Below are 12,463 nucleotides of genomic sequence, written 5' to 3'. Positions count from 1 at the left end.
TTTTTTACATTTTTTTTTTTTTATTTGTACGATCCTTCGCAACAGTATTGTTGCACAATTAAGTAAACATTAAAATAATGTATTATTTTGGGGTTGGAGGGACTTTTGCAGGAACCTTATACAAAAGGTACAGTCAACATTCACAAAGCAGGAAAATCACGAGGCCGCTTCATCTCCATTTGTGCCTTTTTTTTTTTTTTTTGCAAGAAGTAAAATCACCCGTCCATCCCCCCAAAAAAAGCATTTACATTCATCTAACGGACATAAATGAAGGCTGAATAACAAGTCAAGCGAGAATGAACATTCAACACAAGCTCCTCCCCCCTGAAGAGTCAGTCATGGATCATCAACAACAGTGCACAATATGGAATTCTATTGAAACATTTCTCACGGAATGTACAGGAGGGGAAATGCGGGTAGCCGATAAGTTATAAAATGTCACTAGACTGAACATTTGATACCAAGTCGTGACTCCAGACGCGTAACTCTTTGAACATGAACACCGAGACTTAAAGGACAACCGACACCTCCGGACAAGTTGTGTCCATAATTTGTCAAATCACTTTAAATGACTTCTACTGAGTGTATTTTACAAAGATTCCGCGGCATATAGCTATATTTTACGTTTTAAGACTCACGCTGAATATTCAGGAAGTCTTGTTTTCGTGTTGGTGACAATGCGTGACGTCACGTCAGGAACGCCCCCTGACTGAGAAATTGACACGATGCATTTTGGGTACTTTGTTTGGTCTGAAAACTTCATGTTGATGGCGAAATTAGAAGGAAAACACATAATTAACGCGATGCTGAATCGTTGTGTTGCACCAAGACCACTATTTGATACTAGTTGACACAAATTCCCAGCAGACAAATCAGCCCATTTCCAACGGAGCTTGGGCGCCATCTTGTGGATTTTCTGTGACGCTACATTGGAGTCCTAACGGCTCGAATTGATACGGAACGACTTTTTTTTAATTGATTGCAAACATTTATGCTTTCCTCTTCAGAACTATTTGAATCATATTCATAACTGGATGAGTAACAAGAAAGCACATTTTCCGAATCTGAAGCCATTGTTTTGATTCTAGAGCAAGGCAAAGACATCCTGGCTTGACGTCACAAACAAGTGGGTGGGGCCTTCTGAAACGTTTTTTTATCCGTACCGCATTGTACGCGGGAATTCAGGTGCTGCAGGGGAAACGTTTGCAACAAGTCGATGCATGTACACAAAGGAGACATTGTACTTTTTTTTTTCCTCCTCTTGACATACTTTTGAAGTGACGCGTGTCAAATTGACTCATTCACTGCCACTCACGAATTTATTCGCAAATTGAAACTATGACGTCGAGCGACTTTTTTTTTTTCGTCGCTGGGGTGCTGATAAAGCGCTGGCCAGACGTCTGGCAATGTTTTTCCCTTCCACAAGATGGGCAACATTTCCCTTTTTTCCATGTTAGCGCTTTGTTCCAGCTTCAGCTGTTGTTGAAGCTGGTTTCTCCATTTTTTTTTAAACTAGGATCTTTCAATCACAAAGCTACATTGTGGCAGTAAAAAAAAACCTTAACTTCTATTTTATGAGTGTCTAAAAAGAACGTCTTTTCCGAAAATCTGTCCTAGAACTTAAGTCCATATTGTCTTTTGGGTTACAATGCCGCTTACTTTATCAAGATGCAACAGTTGAGTCCCTGTAACCCAATTTTTTTGTGTAGCGCTATCAGGATCATGAGCTCATTTGGGACTGGGTGGGACTTTTGAAAGGTGCGTCGTGACCCTATCAGGGCTGACGGTTGCCGTACATCAGCGGGATGATGAAAACGGAGATGTCATCCCCGGAACCCAGGCGCTCGTTGGTGATCCTCCAGCCACGATCCCGTAGTACGCCGCGGGCCCGCATCACCAAATCTTGTGCTGCCATCGTATACCTACAATGGTTGTTGGAGAATTCTTAGTTTTTTAATTCTACTTATATCTGCTAAAAAAACAAAAGTCCCAACCTGTGAAGGTCATCTGGATCACAGTTAGCAAGGAAATTGGAAACGGCCTCAGCGACTTCCTGGTTGGACAGGACGTCCCAAAGACCATCGGTGCCCATCACCAGGACGTCGTCGGCGCCATGCTCGTACTGCGTGAGATTATACACCTTCACCTGTGATCAAGGCAAGTTGCTCTGAATAAAATTGCATTTCTCGTCTGCCCCTCCCCCAACAGGACGCACTTCGGGGAGGCAGGACAAGAAGGGCTTGATGTAGATGTTGGAGTCGTGAACTTTGAGGTCGTGGTCGCCCAGCCCGCGCGTCACGCCGATTGTCGCCAACACCCGAGCCTGGAAAAACCAAACCGCTGCTGCTTCAATCACAATTTAAGTGTGATGACATCTTGGGAGTGCGGCGTTCATCCAACCTTTTTCCCTTCCCCGTATATGAGTGGAAATTTGAGATCTTCGTCCTCCACCGTCTTGTATGCCCTGTTTTGCAAAGACGAACCAAGATGTGAGTATGACCCACATACATTGATACCTCGGTTTACGAACCCATTGGTTTATGAACTTTTCGGTTTACGAACGTTAAATTTATGAAAATATTACCTTGGCATACACACTTTACCTTGGCATATGAACTTTTTTTGTACACAGAGCTGCTTCAATGAGTGATGTGTCGTTCGCGAACGGGCCTGTTCTTCTTACAACAATATGGCAGTCGACTGTTTTTGTCCTCTATTCCGAGTTTCAACTTTGATAGTTCAAAGGCAACGTGTAGACTGCAAGGTTAAAATATCCCATCAATCAAATAACGCGCACAAGCCATCTGTACACTTGATGCAAAAAGCTATCAACCCGGCTCAACAGAACACAATTGATGAGGAACTAGGTAAAATTATCGCAGAGAAAGCATCTACAAGGGATGATTCCTTAAGATGGTGAAAGGTTACGTTCCTCATCAAGTGTTTAATGCTGATGAAACCGGTCACTCCATTCCATCAAGCCATCGACCATCACAAAGGTAAATAAAACGACTTTATCATACAGTAAAGTTTATTTCTTTAATTATAATACCATAGCACATTTATTATACATAAAATAAGGTATATTCTATTTAGTTTAAAGGCTTAGAAAATTAGAAAGTAGAAAATCATGTTTTATGGGGACCTGGAAACGGATTATTCTCATTTCAATGGTTTCCTATGGGAAATTAATTTTTGGGATACACACTTTTCACCTTACACACTCTGTCTGGGAACCAATTAAGTTCGTAAGCCAATGTATCACTGTACTCTGCAGTTTGCAAGAAAAGCCCATGAACGCCTTTTTTCCCCCAGCTCATAAAAATAAGTCTAATAAAGGAATTGTCTTTTTCCTCGCAACCTGTCCATTTGGACCCATCAACGCGGCAGTAGAAGCGAGGACGCGGCCTACCACCCGTTCATGGTAAAATCCCTGTAGAGCATCCTCTTCCCGACTTCCTTCCTCTGTACCCTGCGTGGGAATTCCAGGTGTGTGAACTCGTTCCCCAACAGGTGTGGCTGCATGAAGCCCTGCAGATGCACAAAAAAAATATATTTCAATATGGGTGATGACTTGGGTTGTTAAAATTTAACAGGAAAAAACATTGATAACAAAAGCAGCCATAAACCATCATGACACAGCTCAAACTGGAATCCCTCTAGGGAAATTAATCACAAGCTTCTGTAAATAATAAAAAAAATGAATTAAAATGTTACAATGAGAAGAATAATTATTATTTATTAACTCATTCACTGCTAGATGATGTGCACAAATGTGGCCACTCCATTGCCAGGGTTTTTGTCATTGTCACTCCAATTCCAGGACCCACAGAATATTCCGTTTTAGGACGATATAAACATTCAATGCAGTGTAAGGAACCTTGTATTCATTCATCAGAAAAAAAAGAATTATAATTCCTAAATGATAGGAGTCTAGAGTTATATGAGCTTGAAATAAGGGCACATATATTGTTTTCTATAAAATAATACATTCCATTTATAAGCACCCTTTAAAAACTCTCAAGGTCACTTTTCAGTCACAGGATAAGTTTTTTTCTGTGGGTGAGCAGCGGTCGCCACACACGCCAGCGTTCCATCAACCCGGAAGTAACTCAAATAGATAGAATGCTAGCTAGCTAATAGCCGTTTAACAACAGCTAAAGCTGCAACAAAGCGCTAACATAGACAAAAAGCAAATGCTGTCACCTCGTGGAAGGGAAAAAACAATTGCCAGAGGTCTGACCGGTGCTTTACTGGCAACCCCGCAAGAAAAAAACAAAATAATAAAATAATAAATTCGGGAATGGCAGCGAATGAATTAAAATTATACCAAGAATTGTAGTCTCTGTCGTTCCGATTCCGGCGTGAATTCTGTTGACATTGGAACAATCTCATTGTTCCTGATGATGATGGCCCTGTCAATCAAACGCAAAGTTAAATGAGTGTTTCAAAGCATGTTTACAAGTAAAAAAATAAGATGTGGGCACCTGCTGTCGCCTGCGTTGCCAACGTACAGCTTCCCCAGCATGTAGACCACCGTCAGAGCTGTGCATCCTCCCGTGATGTTGTAGCCCTGCTTCTCCCTCTCAATCTGTGCATCCTGCCGATACCCCCAAAAAAATAAATGGGTGTCGATTCAGTAGATTCAAATTTGAAATACAGTGATACCTCAGCTTACGAACTTAATTGGTTCCCAGAAAGTGTGTGGAAGGTGAAAAGTGTGTCTTCCAAACATTAATTTCACATAGGAAACCATTAAAAATGAGAATAATCCGTTCCCAGGTCCCCATAAAACATAATTTTCTACTAAATGAGCCTTAAAACTACACAAACAAATACCTTATTTTATGTATAATCAATGTTCGATTGTATTGTAATTAAAAAAAAATAACAGTACTGTATAATAAAGTTGTTTTATTTACCTTTGTGATGGTCGTTAATGTAGTTGCCTCTTGATGATATCCGAGTGAAGTTGCTGTGCTTTCTCGGCAATAATACCCTCACTCACACTGTCCCCTGCTAGCTGCTTTTTGTTAATCCAAATCAACAGAAGTTGTTCAACCTCTTATATTGCCTGAGACCATTGCTTACATAACACAGAAACACCCTTAGCCACACGTAGCAATGGTCAACTTAGCGTACTGGGATGCTAACACACACAAACACACACCTCGTTTGTGTTTCTTGAGCGTAACTTTGTTTTATGTCCTCTTTGGCTGAACTGTGGTGGGGTCTTTTTTGGTCCCATCACAGGAAACGTACTTCACTCGATAACAAACCACGTCTGCACTGAGTGTAGTGCACTCAAGGAAAGTGGGTGTGGAAAAGCGCTGTTCGACCGTGTGGTTTGGTGTTCTTCCGCCGAAAACTAGTCTGCCAACCATTGTGGCGCTACGTGTGTTTCCCAAAAAACTAGTTTGTATGCCAAAATTATATTATCACAAATTTAATGTTCGTAAGGTGAAACGTTTGTTAGCTAAAGCGTTCGTAAACTGAGGTATCACTATGTCGAATATAAAACAGTGAGGTGAGACAATGGAGGCAGGAGAGCATTTACCATCTCTTTAAAAGCGTTCTCCACGGCGCCGATCACCAAACTCTCATGCTGGATCTTCTTCTCGACAAAGAAACGCGGCGGGGGCGGCGGCGTGGTACTCGGCGAGCCCGGCGCACCGGCCGCACCCCGCAGCGACGCCGCCCTTGTCAAGGAGCGCTGACCCGGCGTGTTGCCCGCTAGGCAGGGGTTAGCATCTGGCTCCTCGCCCAAGATGGTGGGGGGCAGGGAGGCCAGGTTGTGCAGGATCTCCATGACGGCCTGTAGCTGACAGGCGATGTGATGTTGGAGCAGGCGTGAGGCCACCACGGCCGCGCCGGAACCGGCGTGGCCGTCGAACAAGGCCCAGTAGTGGAACACGAGTCCTTCGTTATCCTGAAAATCCAAAATAGAACTCGTATGCATCTAAAAAAAAATGTAAATGCCACCATTATAAATTTTTGCATCATTCACAGATCAAAGTCCAAAATGGCGCCCGAGTAGGCAGCCTCTCACGAGCTTTGCTTGTTTTGTTGTTTTTATGTTTTTTTTTTTGTCATTTTTGAGTTGTTGCATTATCGGATACGGATTGTTTTTCAGCATTTTTGGCCATGACATTCATCAAGGAGGCGACTCTGCTGAGCGGTTGCACCTTTTCGGCAGCACCGTTTTTGATTTGGGAGGAATGTCAGTACTATTTGTGTGTCATCACTGGACAGCTGTGGGGCCATTGTGCTTTATAGTGCCTGTAATGGGCAGCATTTTCACAGCCCTGCTTTGCTGTTGTCTGTGGTACTGTCGCAGCTCGGAAATGAAGCGGATTTACGTGGGACAGCAGAAGTCTTTTCTGTCAATGGATGCTACAGCTTTGTGTTTGCTTTCAACATTGAGCTTGTAGCAGACGTGCGCATTTCACTATGACGTCCCTGATCCACTGTTGAAAAGGACACTTTGATCCTCTCCTCTTTCTGGTACTGCTTCATGTAACAACGAGGGTGCACAAAGTGCTTAAGATTAAAGGACTGTCTGCGTCTTTTGTGTTGTGTCACAGTATTTATTTAGTTTTTTTGTTGTTTTGACTTCAAGATGGCACCGTGAGAGTGCCTGCCTTTTAGCAACTCCTGTATTTTGTTTTTCTACTTCTTCCTTTCCTCTTCCTTCCATAACTTTGCTACTGTGCAATGTAAATTCACCACTCCAAGACCAATAAAGGCAAATCCAATCCAATCCAAATGTACATTGTGAATGTATCTTTAATTTATTACATTTATTCAGGAATTGAAAAGCATGACGTGGAGCGCCATTCCGGAATTTGTTCCGGTTTTGGTTTTTCTTTTGGTGGGTGCTAATAAAACGTTGGTCATCAGACCTCTGGCAATATTTTTCCTTCCCACGAGGGGGCAGCATTTGCTATATGAACCAATATGGATGGTATTTCCTTGTTTTTTGTCCAGTCGCCCCCATTTCAAGCTCAGATTACTCCAGACCCATATAATTTAGGAATTAACTCTTTTTTTATTAAAGAAGAGAGTGTAAGGTTTCTAACACTGTATTGAATGTTTATGTAGTCCTAAAACTCAATATTCTGTGTGTCCTGGAATTCAAGTGACTATGACAAAAACCCTGGCACTGGAGTGGACACATTTTTGCGCATCATCCAGCAGTGAATGAGTTAAAGGACAACCGCTGTCACATTTTTTTTTTTTTTTTTTCTTAACTGACATCAGAAAAACGTTTTATAGCAACTAAAATACCCAAAACATGCAGGCTGATATTTTTAGTCAAATGCAAAACAATAAAAATGACTTAAAGTGTCCAAAATCTGCAAAAAATTGAGCTGCGAATTGGGCATTTTCAGAAAATCCCGCCCCCAGTTCGTGATGTCACGCCAAGACGTCTTGCATTGCTGGAGAATCAAAACAATGGCTTCAGATTCGGAGAATATGCTTTCTTGTTACACATCCAGTTATGAATATGATTCAAATAGTTCTGAAGAGGAAAGCATACATGTTTGCAATCGATTAAATAATTTATTCAGTGTCATTTTGAGGCATCTGGACTGCAATGTAGCGTCCCAGAAAAGAGGCAGAAAAATGGCGACCAGCTCCCATGAGGAATGAATCAGCCCGTTTCCACAGTCTGATAAATTCCTTCCATGGAGCTTGGATGCCCTCTTCTGGTGGCTTTTGGGTCCAACACGAGGTTTTCAGACCAAACAAGTACAGTAAAATACATTGACGTGATGGAAGGACTGCGACAATGTGTCTTTTTTTCGGTCAGGGGCCTTCCTTTAGTGACGTCACGTACGGACTCGTCTCCATCTCAAAAACAAGACTTCCTGAATATTCAGCGCGAGTCTTAAAACGTAAAATATAGCTATATGCGGTAGAATTTTATTAAAATGCGCTCAGTAGAAGTCATTTGAAGCCATTTTACAAATTATGGACACAACTTGTCCGGAGACGTCGGTTGTCCTTTAAGTATAATTTTCATCTTTATGCACGTCAAGTAATTTGACTTGAATGAATTCAAATCCATGAAAAATGACTTGATTTAATCTGACCGTACCTCCCTGAGCTTGCTGTGCTCCAATCGCAGACCTGGCCCTTCGCCATTGGGCAGGGAGTTGCGTCTCTTAGCCGTGGGGGTTTTGCTGGGCGTTGTGGGTGGGCAGTAGCTAATGGGCCGTCTCCTCACCACCACCACCTCGCAGCATGCCTGGTCCTCATTCAGAGCGCTCTTTCCAGCATTGATCACTCTGAAGGAAGTGTGTGTTATATATATTTTAATATATACACAGTATATGAGGTCCATTTTGCATGTAAAAATGTAGCTAATGGAGTGTGATCCCCGCTTTCCTCTCATCAAACATCTCTGGAGGACGTGTGAGAGAAATTAGCATGACTATTTTTAGACCCCCGACTGGGCCTTGTTTTTGTGCACGGCAGCATCCGACTCAGATCCACAGGGCTGATGCGCGATTATGTAACGTCAACAAGCCTCAATCGTAAAGACTGTCAAACAGGATCCATTTTACATATATCATGGATTGTGAGTGTGAAATACAGTAATTCCTTTGCTGCCTCACGGTTCGATTATCACGGCCCTTTCTGAATCATACAGTAAAGTCTCGTTATATCGATATCGCATATATCGATAGTCCCGGTTATATCGATACTATTTCTATGCACGCACAGAGAAAATTACATGCAAACAGGGTCGGATATATCGATAGTCCCGGTTATATCGATATTTTTTCGGACTCCCTTGAATATCGATATAAGGAGACTTTACTGTATATTTTTTTGCGAACCAAAGAAAATTAATAGCCCGCTAATGGCAGCAAAAGTCACGACAGTACAGTACTGTAAAGCAACAGCGGGTAACATAGAGCAGCATACCGCATTCATTTGATTTACTGTTGTTAGTTTTGAATTAAAGGACAACCGACACCATTTTTATGTTTCCTAACTGACATCAGAAACACGTTTTATAGCTTCTAAAATACCCAAAACACGCAGGCTGATATTTTTAGTCAAATGCAAAACACCAATAAAAATGACTTAAGTGTCCCAAAACTGCCACAAAATGAGCTCGGAACTAGGGATATTCAGAAAGTCCCGCCCCCTTGTTCGTGACGTCACTATTGGTCACACACTGCCTTGCTCCATAATCAAAACAATGGCTTCAGAGAGTTCAGATTCAGAGAAGATGCTTTCTTGTTACTCATCCAGTTATGAATATGATTCAAATAGTTCTGAAGAGGAAAGCATACATGTTTGCAATCGATTAAAGAAGTTCTTCCGGATCATTTTGAGGCGTCTGGACTCCAATGTAGTGCCCAGAAAATGCACAAGATGGCACCCAAGCTTCGTTGGAAATGGGCTGATTTGTCTGCTGGGAATTTGTGTCAACTAGTATCAAATAGTAGTCTTGGTGCAACACACAACGATTCACTATCGCTTTACTTATGTCCTACTAATTTCGCCATCAACATGAAGTTTTCAGACCAAACAAAGTACCCAAAATGCATTGTGTCGCTTTCTCGGTCAGAGGCGTTCCTGACGTGACATCACGTCAGGAATCGTCACCAACTCGAAAACAAGACTTCCTGAATATTCAGCGCGAGTCTTAAAACGTAAAATATAGCTATATGCTGTGGAATCTTTGTAAAATACGCTTAGTAGATGTCGGTTGTCCTTTAATACAGCAAAAAGAAGAGGAAAATGATGACAGTGAGTGAAAAAGTAAAATGACTTGACAAACTGAGGGAAAGCGAAAGTTATACCGCTGTTGCACGACATTACGTCAATGAATCCTGTACAGACGCTTACCAACGATATACGATCCGAACGGTCGTTCATAAAGTGAAATTGTTCGCAAGTTGCTTCAGTGCTATATTTTGTATGAATTGAATGTATGTTTGAGGCTAATATAAGTATGTTTAAGGTTTATCTAGCTAGCTGTCTGACTATCTCTCTATTAGCTAGCTATCTAGCTTTTTATCTATTTGATTTACTTCCGGGTTGAGTGAACGCTGGCGCGTGTGGCTGCCTCTGCTCACCTGCAGAAAAAAACATCTAACAGTGACTGTAAAGTGACCTTGACAGTTTTGAAAGGTGCTTAAAAATTAAATGAATTATTAATTATTACTATATAAGTATTTTTAATGCTTGTATAAGTAACCTGTATTGGTTTGTATTGAAAAATAAACGTTGAATAAAATATAGTAAAGTCTCGTTATATCGATATTCAAGGGAGTCCGAAAAAATATCGATATAACCGGGACTATCGATATATCCGACCCTGTTTGCATGTAATTTTCTCCGTGCGTGCATAGAAATAGTATCGATATAACCGGGACTATCGATATATCCGATATCGATATAACGAGACTTTACTGTATATGCTCTGTCAAGACATGTACATGTCCAACTGGAGAGAATGCTACATATGTTACTACAAAAATGTTCGTTTGTAACTCGAATGTTCGTAAGTAGGGGAACATCTGTAAATTTGGCCTTATAAATATTAGTTTGTACTCGTACACATATAATAATACATTTAATTTATAAGCGCCTTTCAAAACTCTCAAGGTCACTTTACAGTCACAGGATAAGTTTTTCTGTGTGTGAGCAGGGGCAGCCACACGCGCCATAAATTTATAAATCGCGACATCGCCTTTTTTTATCTATCGCGTGAGGTCCCTGTATGCATTAACCGCAATAAACGGGGGATTACTGTACTTGCTTTCTTCTCATTTTCTCCAAATGTCTCAACTATAGCATGCTGTTAGTTCACTACACCTGCCTATATTTTTATTTATGTACAGTAAAGTCTCGTTATATCGATATTCAAGGGAGTCCGAAAAAATATCGATATAACCGGGACTATCGATATATCCGACCCTGTTTGCATGTAATTTTCTCTGTGCGTGCATAGAAATAGTATCGATATAACCGGGACTATCGATATATCCGATATCGATATAACGAGACTTTACTGTATTTGTTTTCATTCAATCAATTATTTGACTCTACTGTCCCCTGCTGGTGTGGATTGTCATGTTCACAAACGGTTGACCATTTGGTCAACATTAATCGTAAAACAACCGTAGAGAGGTGACAAAATAATCAATTGTGACTGACAATTATTCAGCAACGCCTACTTGTAAAGTCAAACAGCGAAAGTCTCTATAGTTTATCGAAAAAAAAATGTGTTTTACGTCTGATTTCCAAGCCACTTATGCAATTGAATGCAAAAACGACGCTCACCGGTGGGTTACGCCTCGGGGCTAACAACAGGTGCAGCTTGGAGGTCTGCGCATGCGCACGATGTGGATGATGATGATGATTATTGTTGTTGTGATGCCCCTAAAATCAAAAGCCGAGACCCGCTTGCCCTTCGAACGGCGACTTACTCGGCGTATCCGGTGGCCCACGGTAATCTCCTGGTCTCCTTCAGGATGAGGATGGGCCGAGCAATGTGATCCGCCGAGCACTCGATCTCATCCGGGGATAGTCCGAGAAACTCCGGCCTCATATAGGCAAATTTGAGCGGTAGATCCGAACCGGGGCCGCCTCCCCCGCCGGAGCCACCGGTCATGATTCCCCCCATGAAGCCGGCCACGGCCGACTTGACCCGGGTCAGCATGTTGCCGGTACGCCGCGGCGGAGTGTCGGGCGGCCGATGCGCGGCGCCGCGGCTCCCTTTCCCCGGATTGCCCCCCAGCTCGGCCTCGCTGCTCGACGACCGGGCGCTCGATCCGGTCAATGCCGCATCGACGGCGGGGGTGGGAAGAAGGGGGTCGGATGGCTTACGCAAAGCCGGGCGCACCTCCGTGCAGAGCCGGAGACAGCATCCCCCGGGCGTCGGGAACGCGGAATTAGTGGGTCACGTGACGCCCCCGTAAACCCACGCTGTAAGAAATGCACCTTCTGCTTTTATTTACGTCATAGGCCAAAAGACGTTGACGTGTCATTGCGGGCTCGTTAATAAAATGCATCATAAATGCAGCATGCGAGGGGGTATGGGCAGCTCGAGTTGAGTTTATGTTTTTATTTCCTGTCGTAGTTGGATTCAAAGCAGATTTGGATGCTAGTGCTAGCTCGCGTTTCCGTGTCATTTCTCCATTCAAACCTTGCTGCACCCTCCCTTTTTTTTGTTCCTTAAAACATCCTTTCGGTAAAATATCACGATCTGCATTATTTCTGTCTTTTGTTTCACATTTTATTCCATCCTCCGCCCCTCCCTTTTTTTTTACTTGCCTTCTTTTGTTTTGTCATTAGCATCGTATTTTTTCAGCTATCCTTCCCCCCGTCATTAGCATCGTATTTTTCAGCTATCCTTCCCCCTACTTTGCACAACTGTCACCGTGACATCATTCCAAATTCAGTTCGTTGTTGTTTGTACGCGACACTTTTTGCAGCG

At 42.5% G+C, this 12,463-nt stretch overlaps 2 protein-coding genes across 3 annotated transcripts in view; one reads left to right on the top strand and one right to left on the bottom strand.

The window, feature by feature from the left end:
* Positions 1-26: 26 nt before the first annotated feature.
* Positions 27-11,905, bottom strand: ppm1h (protein phosphatase, Mg2+/Mn2+ dependent, 1H). 2 transcript variants are annotated; one of them, XM_088988749.1, is made up of 10 exons: positions 11,454-11,905; positions 8,102-8,291; positions 5,558-5,959; positions 4,488-4,600; positions 4,331-4,415; positions 3,413-3,531; positions 2,401-2,464; positions 2,216-2,323; positions 1,995-2,146; positions 27-1,922 (listed from the first exon to the last, which is right to left on the bottom strand). In XM_088988749.1, exons 1-10 carry the CDS (start codon positions 11,684-11,686, stop codon positions 1,775-1,777), a joined length of 1,614 nt encoding a protein of 537 aa, XP_088844875.1. In that variant the 5' UTR covers positions 11,687-11,905; the 3' UTR covers positions 27-1,774. The 2 variants fall into 2 exon arrangements, with proteins under 2 accessions (XP_088844875.1, XP_088844876.1); XM_088988750.1 differs by having other exon boundaries at positions 30-1,922; positions 5,558-5,929; positions 11,454-11,904.
* The window catches only part of il17rel (interleukin 17 receptor E-like), a 136,358-nt gene continuing 135,761 nt past the window's right edge, over positions 11,867-12,463 (top strand). The window contains exon 1 of the mRNA XM_088988746.1: positions 11,867-11,954. The gene's annotated coding sequence lies outside the window, so the exon portion shown is untranslated. The remainder of the gene's footprint in view (positions 11,955-12,463) is intronic.

Source organism: Hippocampus bargibanti, linkage group LG22 (genome assembly GCF_051943395.1).
Source record: "Hippocampus bargibanti isolate YZ-2025 linkage group LG22, ASM5194339v1, whole genome shotgun sequence".
Lineage (NCBI taxonomy): Eukaryota > Metazoa > Chordata > Actinopteri > Syngnathiformes > Syngnathidae > Hippocampus > Hippocampus bargibanti.
Note: the sequence above shows the minus strand (reverse complement) of the source record. Positions and strands in the feature narration are given on the sequence as shown.